The sequence below is a fragment of the Pelobates fuscus genome, chromosome 6 (genome assembly GCF_036172605.1).
Source record: "Pelobates fuscus isolate aPelFus1 chromosome 6, aPelFus1.pri, whole genome shotgun sequence".
Lineage (NCBI taxonomy): Eukaryota > Metazoa > Chordata > Amphibia > Anura > Pelobatidae > Pelobates > Pelobates fuscus.
This window is the reverse complement of record NC_086322.1, coordinates 205,906-219,071: the sequence shown is the minus strand read 5'-3', so window position 1 is coordinate 219,071 and position 13,166 is coordinate 205,906. Positions and strand designations below refer to the sequence as shown.

Genomic DNA, 13,166 nt, shown 5'->3' with positions numbered 1-13,166 from the left:
TGTGTGACATTTAATGTGTGATACTGATCGATTTATATATTTATTGCTAGTATTGATTAACGTATCTGTTACTCTGTTTCAGGTGATGCATTTAGTGAAGAAGCGAATAAAAAATTTGAGCAATACAGAGGCCAGCTCAATAACCAGATCATATAACATCCTGGACATCTCCATCTGACCCAGATCCTACATTCTTCCAAATTACCCACAAAATACAAGATTTAACAGTACTGTCCTATACAAAGGAAATAGGCCAAATGTATCCCAAATTCCTGAATTTAGCATTTCCATCTCTCTGTGTAGTCCTAGCTAGGCCTATAACATGGCCCCATACTTTAATACTCGGTTCATATAAGTTCCTGTATAGGTTGTATCTAAGCATGATCTTCTAGGTCATTAAAATATTAACATAGTGCCTTCTCAAATAAATCCAAACCATTGCTGCCAGTATGAACCATGAAGTGTAAAAAAACCCTAACACCTCAGGTCGCCTCCTAAAAAGGCACCTATATATAAATAAGACTATCGCTCAGCTCATTTCAAAATGATTTCTAGGTTACGAGTACACAAGCCATCACCTAACTCAAACAAACCACCATCGATCTTCCTGACAAAATGCAGCCTCATATTGTATCAAAGTCACAACTTATCTTTTCCTCCATGACTTAGTTTCCACCAAAATCCCCTCTAAGTGACAGTCGGTCCACACCTTAACATGGCACCAGCTTTAATTCTGTCTTCACGTCCATCATCCTTTTCAAGTGACAGCTGGATATTTATTTAAAGCTATCAATTTGACACAACTGGTTTTCATACTCCAAGTTTGGACAAGGAGATCGCTGTGTTAACTTAAATAAACTTACCACGTGTATTTTAACAAGATTATGTTGTTAACCTCTTTGTCCTGAATCCTTAAAAGGAAAGTCATTGAAGCATATAGCCTTACAGAGTATCCGTACATGCCGACTGAATGTATAACAGCTGTATATACACCAATTGCTGCTAACAGACTTATTCAATAGAGTGGTATTTATTGTGTCCTCTTAGTGACTAACTGCTCTTATCTCCATCCTCCATACAAACATAATGTATCTCAGAGGTGGCTATACTCCACTGATACATGTGATCTGCACATCTTTCTCAGGCTGCTTCTCTTACCATGTGACCATAACAAGAGCACCTCTACAGTAAGGGTGTGCGTTGTGCCACTGAATGCTATTAGACATCTAACCCTCTAATTCAAATTGCAAAATGTAGGCCATAGCACCTAAGCTGTGACGTTTTGGAGAATGTTTCCTAAACAGGTTGAGTGAATCAAATTCAGAGTTAGCAGCATACTCTTCAGCCGGTGCTATGTTTCTATGCCAAATATTACCCCTCTACTGGATGGGCTGTTTGATCTCTTGTGACAATGGAGGCACAGGAATAATAGGAGCCCAGTTTTGACATTATCATCATTCACATGGACCTGGAAGCAGCACACAGTACGTGTTGGCCTTTGTTCGTCAGTTGGCACAAACTGCCAATCCTCTGCTTTGCAGCCACAGTGGACAAGATATATGGCACATCATATCAGACTAAGGAAATAAGAGTGGAAGAAGTTAACTCCTGACAACCCCGGCAGTCTCATTTAGAAGGACCGCAAGGACCTTTTAAGACTGCTTGAATAAGAAGAGTCAGACTAGGTGGCATGTTGGGCTGAGCACTCAAGTTAGAGCTGAGGAATGGAACACTCAAATAAGAACAAAACCAGAGGATAATCCTAAGAAAAGGCCTGAATGTTTATCAAAAAAAGCTTCTGGCATATAGAGGGAGCAAACCAGGAGAGACCATGATATAAATCTGATGATTAAAGGTGACAAGCAGAAGTCACATTTTCTCAGACTGGAATTTGATGGAAGAATTATGTTATTAATCTCAGCCCATTTTATGGAACTGGTAGATATTCTTTACATTGTTTAATAATTCCTGTCCCTCTCTCTTTCATTGTTTAATAGTTTTCCTGTCCTTCTCTTGAAACAACAAACACAGCGACTCGAATGTAGATATGAAGAGTTACTGTGGAGATGCCCATATGTCTGCACATAGAGTTCCATTTCAATAAATTGCTGCCATATGTGTTGTTCCGAAGGTACCCGCATGTATCTTCAATGATTGGTGCTTACACAGTTTGGGAAGCTGCTGTGATTTATGAAACAGACATGACACAGAAACTCACATGTGCCAACATGTTTCCAGACACGTGCACCATATTCCAGCAATGCTGGCACATCTTGGAGTGGTTTGTCAATATACCATGAGCTGTTACATGTTGCCATTCACATGATCTGCAGTCATGTACATCACTCAATAAAAGTAAACATTTGCTCTATAACTTGATTGGTCTAAAATCTGTAAACTATTGTCTGGTTTCTAACCTGGAGTCACACTGGGTACAAAATCACTGAACAGAAGAACCGTAAAGACAGGGCTGGGAATTTGGGAGATAAGAGAAAGTTACAGGGATGTCTTTTCTGGCGATCAGGGTTCATTGCTTGTTTGATGGAGCTCATAGTCAAGGCTGGCTTAGTATCTATATATCAAGAGGTAGCTTACATAGAGTCACAGGAAAAGGAAAGTACACCCTCTTTAAAATTCTATGGTTTTACATATCAGGACATAAGAATCATCTGTTCCTTAGCAGGTCTTAAAATTGGGTAAATACAACCTCAGATGGACAACTACGCATGACATATTACACCGTGTCATCATTTATTTAACAAAAATAAAGCCAAGTCATATGAAAACAACGAAGTACATCTTATGATTCAATAGCTTTAGAACCACATTTAGCAGTAATAAATTGCAGTAATCGTTTTCTGTGACTATCAGTATCTCACCTCGTTGTGGAGGACTTTTGGCCCACTTTTCTTTACAACGTTGTTTTAGTTCATTGAGGTTTGCTGGCATTTCTTTATACACAGCTCTCTTAAGGTCCCACCACAGCATTTCAATCAGGTTAAAGTCTAGACTTTGACTGGGCCATTGCCATAACCTTGATTCTTTTCTTTTTTGCGGTTTCCCTGTTGCATGACCCAATTTCGGCCAAGCTTGGGCTGTCGGACAGATGGCTTCACATTTAGCATTAAAATACTTTGGAATACAGAGGAGCTCATGGTTGACTCAATGACTGCAAGGTTCTCAGGTGTGCAAAGCAAGCCCAAATCATTATCACTCCACCACCGAACTGGACTATTGGTATGAGGTGTTTGTGTTGATATCTGCTGCCCCTTTTTAGTATTGGTTTCTCTAGTGCGGTTTCTTTTGTTTTGTATTTTAGTTTGTGTTGATATGCTGTGTTTCGTTTTCGCCAAACATGGCACTGTGCATTATGGCCAAACATCTCCACTTTGGTCTTCTGTCTAAAGGACATTGTTCCATAAGTCTGGTGGTTTGTTCAGATGCAACTTTGCAAATGTAAGTCGGGCTGGCATGTTCTGTTTGAGAGAAGATGCTTTCTCCTGGCAACTTTTCCAAGTAAACCCTACTTCCTCGGTCTTATTCAAAATATACTGTCATAAACTTTGACATGCTGAGGCCTGTAAGAGTCTGAGATGTAACTCTTGGGTTTTGCAATTTGTCTGAGCGTTGCACAGTCTGACCTTCGGGTGAATTTGCTTGGATGTCCACTCTACTTTTGACTAAATCATTCTACAGTGAGAAAGAGGTTTGGAAATGACCTTATAACCCTTCCCAGTGTGATGAGAAGCACCAATTGCTTCTCTATGAACATTTCTGAGGTCTTTCCTCCTTGGCATTGTGTTAACACACACCTTAATGACCACACCAGCAAACTGCTAAAACATTGTCTTTTATAGAGGTGGTCACACTGGCTGATGATTAATTAATCAAAGGTATTTGGTTAGCTACACCTGTCTGCTACTTAGCCTCTTAATTCCTATGGAAGCAGTAAGGATGGACTTTCACACATTGTTATTTTTGTTAAATAAATCAAGACACGTTGTAATGTCATGTTTTGTAGATACTGAATGATTGTTATTATGCCCTGATATGTAAAACCATAGAATTCAATGAGGAGTATAGTTTATTTTTTCCCCAAATTGTATCTTGTGAATCTTCTGTTGTAAAGATAGTCTATTAATGACATTACAGACTGTTCAGGTTCAGTGGGGTTAATATTAGACTTTGTTTTGGGACTATGTTTTTGAAAGGCAATGCACCTGAACATGCAATATCGAACATGTTCGGGGTCATGAATCGGAGCCAAGTGAGGATTGATGGCTAAGGGGACAGTCAGCAAAGGTTGATTTTATTCACAATTGAAAAGTAAGCAACAGCGCAGGAAAAGGAGGGTCAGGAAAACATAAATCTATATATTTAATCTAAAAAGAGATTATTTTATTTTACGGTTCCTCCTGGTTTTCCTTCTATAGGTTCTTCCCATTGATTTGTGCACTAAATAGTGAGTAAAAACTGCTTACGATCAGTGTATTGTAAATATATACAATGTAATATAATATGTATATTTTTCAGCACACTGATTGGTCGGTCTCACACCCCTTTTTTTGTCCATTTAATATACAGGTTATAGGACATGATCAGACAATGTGCTGAATATCGTAAACTGTAAATATGGTTTCCTCACTTAATAAAAGTGAAATTCAGGCAGGTTTACTGATGTTTCTGTACAGTTCAGTGAACCTGCCTTGCTTGGCCTCAGGCGCAGTGTTAGACCCAGGCTTGGGCATGCAGCAAAGGGCTGGTAAAAACATGTACTAATCCCCCGTTCTGTATCCCAGGCTAGCAAGCAACCTGCACTAATCCCTCGTTCTGTATCCCAGCCTAGCAAGCAACCTGCACTAATCCATCATTCTGTATCCCAGCCTAGCAAGCAACCTGCACTAATCCATCATTCTGTATCCCAGCCTAGCAATCAACCTGCACTAATCCATCGTTCTGTATCCCAGCCTGGCAATCAACTTGCACTAATCCATCATTCTGTATCCCAGCCTAGCAAGCAACCTGCACTAATCCATCATTCTGTATTCCAGCCTAGCAAGCAACCTGCACTAATCCATCATTCTATATCCCAGCCTAGCAAGCAACCTGCACTAATCCATCATTCTGTATCCCAGCCTAGCAATCAACCTGCACTAATCCATCGTTCTGTATCCCAGCCTGGCAATCAACTTGCACTAATCCATCATTCTGTATCCCAGCCTAGCAAGCAACCTGCACTAATCCATCATTCTGTATTCCAGCCTAGCAAGCAACCTGCACTAATCCATCATTCTATATCCCAGCCTAGCAAGCAACCTGCACTAATCCATCATTCTGTATCCCAGGCTAGCAAGCAACCTGCACTAATCCCTCGTTCTGTATCCCAGCCTAGCAATCAACCTGCACTAATCCATCATTCTGTATCCCAGCCTAGCAAGCAACCTGCACTAATCCATCATTCTGTATCCCAGCCTGGCAATCAACCTGCACTAATCCATCATTCTGTATCCCAGCCTAGCAAGCAACCTGCACTAATCCATCATTCTGTATCCCAGCCTAGCAATCAACCTGCACTAATCCATCATTCTGTATCCCAGCCTAGCAAGCAACCTGCACTAATCCCTCATTCTGTATCCCAGCCTAGCAATCAACCTGCACTAATCCATCGTTCTGTATCCCAGCCTGGCAATCAACTTGCACTAATCCATCATTCTGTATCCCAGCCTAGCAAGCAACCTGCACTAATCCCTCATTCTGTATTCCAGCCTAGCAAGCAACCTGCACTAATCCCTCATTCTGTATTCCAGCCTAGCAAGCAACCTGCACTAATCCATCATTCTATATCCCAGCCTAGCAAGCAACCTGCACTAATCCATCATTCTGTATCCCAGCCTAGCAAGCAACCTGCACTAATCCATCATTCTGTATCCCAGCCTAGCAATCAACCTGCACTAATCCATCATTCTGTATCCCAGCCTAGCAAGCAACCTGCACTAATCCATCATTCTGTATCCCAGCCTGGCAATCAACTTGCACTAATCCATCATTCTGTATCCCAGCCTAGCAATCAACCTGCACTAATCCATCATTCTGTATCATCCCAGCCTAGCAATCAACCTGCACTAATCCATCATTCTGTATCCCAGCCTAGCAAGCAACCTGCACTAATCCCTCATTCTGTATCCCAGTCTAGCAATCAACCTGCACTAATCCCTCGTTCTCAATCCCAGCCTAGCAAGCAACCTGCACTAATCCATCGTTCAGTATCCCAGCCTAGCAAGCAACCTGCACTAATCCATCATTCTGTATACCAGCCTAGCAAGCAACCTGCACTAATCCATCGTTCTGTATCCCAGCCTAGAAATCAACTTGCACTAATCCATCATTCTGTATCCCAGCCTAGCAATCAACCTGCACTAATCCATCGTTCAGTATCCCAGCCTAGCAAGCAACCTGCACTAATCCATCATTCTGTATACCAGCCTAGCAAGCAACCTGCACTAATCCATCATTCTGTATCCCAGTCTAGCAAGTAACCTGCACTAATCCATCATTCTGTATCCCAGCCTAGCAAGCAACCTGCACTAATCCATCATTCTGTATCCCAGTCTAGCAAGCAACCTGCACTAATCCATCATTCTGTATCCCAGCCTAGCAAGCAACCTGCACTAATCCATCATTCTGTATCCCAGCCTAGCAATCAACCTGCACTAATCCCTCATTCTATATCCCAGCCTAGCAATCAACCTGCACTAATCCCTCATTCTATATCCCAGCCTAGCAAGCAACCTGCACTAATCCATCATTCTGTATCCCAGCCTGGCAATCAACCTGCACTAATCCATCGTTCTGTATCCCAGCCTAGCAATCAACCTGCACTAATCCATCATTCTGTATCCCAGCCTAGCAATCAACCTGCACTAATCCATCATTCTGTATCCCAGCCTAGCAATCAACCTGCACTAATCCCTCATTCTATATCCCAGCCTAGCAATCAACCTGCACTAATCCCTCAGGGCAATGGACAATTACAAAACCTACAGTTATTTGTAAACTCGACTTGTTAAAAATTTGGAACTAATCTAACTCCTTACAATCCACAAGCGGACGAATGGATCCATCAGTGATTTATTTGTGGAGTCTTGTTCAATAAATAACTCCACAGGTGAGTCCTGGATACATCGATATGTTCTGGTGTGGATTAAAAAGAATTAGATTCTCCAATTGAATATTTACAGTCTAATACTAACCATCCGCAGTCGGTAATGATAGAACCCTGGAATATGAATATAACAATGCAGACTTGAAGTAACTGGAAGTAGAACAGTCCCAACTATACTTAGACTTTAGGGAGTTACCTTGTCCACATTTTTGTTAAATCCCCCCTCTTATAATATTGGAAAGCGCTACAAAACCTGTGGGCGCTATATAAATGGCAATAATAATAATAAGCTGCAGCGATTGGGTCTGAAGCGCTCAAAGATCGCTGATAGCAGCTAGGAAGCAAATTGGACGGAGGTACTCAGTCGGACTACAGGAGCTCTGTTGCATCCTCCATATCTCTTGTCCAGCAGGTAAGGTGTTAATAGTAATGGGAAGCAATAAGATCAAGGCTGTGCTTGCACCTCGGCCTGAAATCTACAGATTCTGTCATCTTTAAGCATTACGCACTTTTCTTGTCAATGTACAGAATGAGGATAATGAACCTTCGTGCATGCTCCAGGTCTGGTAAACCAATAACTTTAAGTGGTTTATGTTTCTGAAGGGTTGCACAAGACATCCTGTATACACACTGGGGAATCTAGAGCATTTTCATCTCATTGGAGAGATGTGTGGTGCTGATACCGTACTGGAACCTATGCCACACAATCCTTGGAAGCACACAAGTTAACATCATTCTACATGAGGGGAACGGGTGGGGGGCAGCAGTGATCTAGTCACTGGCTTATTATCACTGACATTGGCTTGGACGGAGGACAGAGGGGAACCTGCGTATCCCTCTTGGTTAACTCCATCGCTCACTTGAAAATGTGCAAATGAAAATAAAACATGTTAATGCATACAATAAAGTAAAAATGAAAATCCAGCGCACTCCTTTATCTACTAAACAGCTATTTTGGTGCTGACCAATTTTGACAGTTTTATTGAAAACATCTAATCTAGGTAAAAAATAATGGGGGTTTAGTTACACTATATATGATCATACATTGCATAAGCCTGCCACAACGTCAATGTACCCCATCTTTGGCAGGTGCGACTGTCTGCTAAATGAGCTACTCACTTGGGGAAATCCTTCCATCTCGAGTTCTCTGCAGTACAAGGCTAAATAGGGTCCTGAGATGAGGCACCTGTGACAGGGAGGGGTGCAAAACCAAGGAGCTGGCTAGACTCCTAAATATATACATATATTGTATGCATTGGTTTCTCCTATAAATGCATACAATAAAAACACAGAATTTATTGAAGGAAGAGTGGCAACCACAGTCACATTCGGTCTTTTGTGTCCTTTCCTGATCTCTTTCTATTCACTGGAGATTTATTTTTCTCACACCGATCGCTTGTTACTTGCTTGGTTTGTGATAGCTTCTCATCAAGCTGGCCAGTGCCTACAGAGGATGGACTGCCAAGCCAAGCCCTGAATGAGACCCTTTAATATATATGAAGAGGAAGAAGACCGAGAGCTCAAACACTGCTCTCCTATTAGGACCTTCTCCAGTCAATAACAGACACAGAGGCCACAAACCCACTGCCTTAAAGAAGTTAAACTCTGTTTAGGGCCAGAGAATCGTGCGAGAGACAGCATACCCTCCATGGGAAGACAGGAGCATTCCTTCTAATGTTGCTGCCATGACCAATAGCACCTGGAGAGAGCACAGAATCATGCTTTGTGAACACATTAAAGAGACCATCACCAACAGCAGGAGTTTGCTGCTCATTCATTAGTCAATAATCAAGACACAAGGAAGAGAATTCGTGGTGCACCTTCAAAGATCGGATACATATATTGACTGTTCCTCACTCCACCGTCTCGGGGATGACATTGACCATGAACGTCTCATTCCGACGTCTTACAATCATTGAGAGTTTAGACTGAGAGTTAACAGCATCATATATGATTGCAGAAGACACAGCTTTCTGGCCATTAATCTCCAGGATCGTATCCCCAGGCTTCAGTCCAGCCCTGAAAAAGAGGTAAAGGATGAAACAAAAATGAATCAGAACATTATATGTAAACTCAAACTTAAGGAGACACACACACACACACACACACACACACACACACACACAAAACCAAGTTTAACCAAACCGAGTTCGGTAGTTTCCTCCCGGACGGTCAGAGCCTAAGGTAGCGAGAGTCCGGTTCGGTAGTTACAGGAACGAAATCCATACGGAATATAACAGCTGCATAAGATAATTCCCTTGTTACAGCATACGAATTCCAAATAACAGTCAGAGTCCAGGTTCAGGATACAAGCAGAACTAACGTTTATTCACACACATGGCTTTTTATGCAGGTCCCCATGCAAGGGGACATCCCACAGGGAGGAGTAACATTTATCCAATCCCGAACAGTAAAAATATAAAACACACCCAATACAAACAGGCAGTTCCCTCCCCTAGTCCTGGAGATAATCAGGTCTGATATAGTAACAACCTAATTATCTCCAGGCTGAAAATTCACTATTTTCCCCAATTTATGGAACACCCCTTTATACCTGGGGTATCCCCACAAATACTATATCCCCTGATAGCCCCGATTCGGGTGACCAACATATCCAAATTTCACCCGGATCGGTTCAGGGGTTCGCAAAAAGTATGGAAGTCCTTTGTGACCGGTCCACTGGGGGCGGACTGCCCAAAATAGTTCCAGAGGTTCGTGTGGTTTTGCCGGTCACTTCAGAAAAAGGGAAGAAATGCATAAAAGTACCGAATGAATTCCCCTGGCTCCTAGCAGCGATTGTTCCCCTCATTCGTGTGTATATTTGTACCGAATAGCGCTCTCCTAGCTAATCGGTATCACTAGTTCCAGCGTTCGCATGATGGAGACCGGTGTTTGGGAAGTCGAGTGTCCGATTTTAGTTCCAGACACTCGACGACCAAGTCCCGCTGCCTTTGTTTGGCGAAAAAAAGATGGCCGCGGTTTTCTCTGCCACGTGGCGTTCGACAGTACGAACGCTGACCGCACACATAGAGGGTGAAAGTGATGCCGGCTTTGAAGTTAAGTGAGCCAGGGGTGGTCTCTGTTCGGCAGTCCCATCTGCCGAATGAAAAGTACACAAAAAAGCAAGAACTATGCAACAAAATATCGAATAATATAGTCATTTCTACACAGATACACAGATACACAGATACACAGATACACAGATACACAGATACACAGATACACAGATACACAGATACACAGATACACAGATACACAGATACACAGATACACAGATACACAGATACACAGATACACAGATACACAGATACACAGATACACAGATACACAGATACACAGATACACAGATACACAGATACACAGATACACGCTCTGCACTGGATAGTCACTGTATATCTGTTAAAGGAACTCTCTGGGCATCAACATAACTTCAATGCCTTTACATCCATGCTTTGTTTTATCTCCACATTCAGTTCTCGATTTACTAAAGAAAAAAAAAAAACTAAATTGTTTTGCAACTTTCAACTCCACCCCCATAATTCAAAAATGTTCTGCTGATTGGCTGTGGGGGTGGAGCTCACCTTCCAATCACTGCCCTTGGGTTATTGGTATTAGATATTAAAGGTGTACTAAGGGAAAGGAGGCAGATAATCAAAGAACAGGGATTCGCTTCGGGGTGGAGTCATGACAGTCCAGCTCACACGGATTTCCCTTAGGCTAAGCGGAGTACATACTCCGAGACCATCTAATAAACAAGTTGCTTTGTGAAAAGAGGGCTGTGGCTAAGGGGATGGGATTACAAATTGTAGATTTGAAGAAAAAAAACAATCGCAGAAATCTGAAAAGTGATTTAGAGTGAGAAGAAGTATACAGCACGAATAGAAGGCCACAACCAGTACGTAAGTGATTTTTAAATGGGTTACTCAAAGCACTATTTTAACTTTCATGTTTTGAAGTGGTCATAGTGCTATGATCCTGAATGTGCAGTGTCCAACAAATGCAAAGTCGCCAATTTCAGGAGCTGCAGGAAGGGAAGGGGCCAAGAAAGAGTAGCAGGATAGGTGTGAACAAAAGCAGACAGACTGCAGATGCTACAAGAGCTGACACTAAAGACAGGAGGAAGCAGAGTATGGCAGTCAGAGGGTGGAAAGCAAGGCAGAGAACAGGAAGAGCAGGGCAAAAAACAAGGGAGAGCGCGGGAAGCGTAGGGCAGGAAGCGAAGCAGAGAGCAGAAATCGCAGTAGAAATTGAGGCAGAGAGAAGGAAGAGCAGGGCAGAAAACGAGGCAGAGAGCGGAAACCGCAGGGCAGGAAGCGAGACAGAGAGCAGGAAGAGCAGGGCAGAAAACGAGGCAGAGAGCGGAAATCGCAGGGCAGGAAGCGAGACAGAGAGCAGGAAGAGCAGGGCAGAAAACGAGGCAGAGAGCGGAAACCGCAGTTGAAATTGAGGCAGAGAGAAGGAAGAGCAGGGCAGAAAATGTGGCAGAGAGCGGAAATCGCAGGGTGTAAAGCGAGGCAAAGAGCGGAAACTGCGGGGCGGAAACCGAGGCAGAGAGCGGAAACCGCAGGGCGGGAAGCGAGGCAGAGAGCAGGAAGAGCAGGGCAGAAAACGTGGCAGAGAGCAGAAACTGCAGGGCGGAAAGCGAGGCAGAGAGCAGGAAGAGCAGGGCAGAAAATGTGTCAGAGAGCGGAAATCGCAGGGTGGAAAGCGAGGCAAAGAGCGGAAACTGCGGGGCGGAAAGCGAGGCAGAGAGCGGAAACCGCGGGGCGGGAAGCGAGGCAGAGAGCGGAAACCGCAGGGCGGGAAGCGAGGCAGAGAGCGGAAATCGCAGTAGAAATTGAGGCAGAGAGCAGGAAGAGCAGGGCAGAAAACGAGGCAGAGAGCGGAAATCACAGGGTGGAAAGCGAGGCAAAGAGCGGAAATTGCGGGGCGGAAAGCGAGGCAGAGAGCGGAAACCGCAGGGCGGGAAGCGAGGCAGAGAGCAGGAAGAGCAGGGCAGAAAACGTGGCAGAGAGCGGAAACTGCAGGGCGGAAAGCGAGGCAGAGAGCGGAAACCGCAGGGCGGGAAGCGAGGCAGAGAGCGGAAATCGCAGTAGAAACTGAGGCAGAGAGCAGGAAGAGCAGGGCAGAAAACGAGGCAGAGAGCGGAAATCACAGGGTGGAAAGCGAGGCAAAGAGCGGAAATTGCGGGGCGGAAAGCGAGGCAGAGAGCGGAAACCGCAGGGCGGGATGCGAGGCAGAGAGCAGGAAGAGCAGGGCAGAAAACGTGGCAGAGAGCGGAAACTGCAGGGCGGAAAGCGAGGCAGAGAGCGGAAACCGCAGGGCAGGAAGCGAGGCAGAGAGCGGAAATCGCAGTAGAAATTGAGGCAGAGAACAGGAAGAGCAGGGGAGAAAACAAGGGAGAGAGCGGAAATCGCAGTAGAAATTGAGGCAGAGAATGGGAAGTGCAGGGCAGAAAACAAGGGAGAGAGCGGAAATCGCAGGGCGGGAAGCGAGGTAGAGAATGGGAAGTGCAGGGCAGAAAACAAGGGAGAGAGCGGGAAGCGTAGGGCAGGAAGCGAAGCAGAGAGCAGAAATCGCAGTAGAAATTGAGGCAGAGAGCAGGAAGAGCAGGGCAGAAAACGTGGCAGAGAGCGGAAACCGCAGGGTGGAAAGCGAGGCAGAGAGCGGAAACTGCGGGGCGGAAACCGAGGCAGAGAGCGGAAACCGCAGGGCGGGAAGCGAGGCAGAGAGCGGAAATCGCAGTAGAAACTGAGGCAGAGAGCAGGAAGAGCAGGGCAGAAAATGTGGCAGAGAGCGGAAATCGCAGGGTGGAAAGCGAGGCAAAGAGAGGAAACTGCGGGGCGGAAAGCGAGGCAGAGAGCGGAAACCACAGGGCGGCAAGCGAGGCAGAGAGCAGGAAGAGCAGGGCAGAAAACGTGGCAGAGAGCGGAAACTGCAGGGCGGAAAGCGAGGCAGAGAGCGGAAACTGCGGGGCGGAAAGCGAGGCAGAGAGCGGAAACCG

At 44.5% G+C, this 13,166-nt stretch overlaps 2 protein-coding genes across 11 annotated transcripts in view; one reads left to right on the top strand and one right to left on the bottom strand.

Moving 5' to 3' along the window:
• LOXL3 (lysyl oxidase like 3) overlaps window positions 1-1,972 on the top strand; it is a 337,537-nt gene extending 335,565 nt beyond the window's left edge. For 7 of the 10 annotated variants that reach the window (XM_063457482.1, XM_063457481.1, XM_063457485.1 and 4 more), the window contains one exon: window positions 83-1,972. In XM_063457482.1, the coding sequence (XP_063313552.1) occupies window positions 83-156 (74 nt within the window). In that variant the 3' untranslated portion in view covers window positions 157-1,972. The remainder of the gene's footprint in view (window positions 1-82) is intronic. The other 3 variants (XM_063457486.1, XM_063457490.1, XM_063457489.1) reach the window with 1 other exon arrangement.
• A 6,686-nt stretch (window positions 1,973-8,658) lies between these two features.
• HTRA2 (HtrA serine peptidase 2) overlaps window positions 8,659-13,166 on the bottom strand; it is a 69,482-nt gene continuing 64,974 nt past the window's right edge. Inside the window, exon 8 of the mRNA XM_063457492.1 lies at window positions 8,659-9,181. Within this exon, the coding sequence (XP_063313562.1) occupies window positions 9,016-9,181 (166 nt within the window). The 3' untranslated portion in view covers window positions 8,659-9,015. The remainder of the gene's footprint in view (window positions 9,182-13,166) is intronic.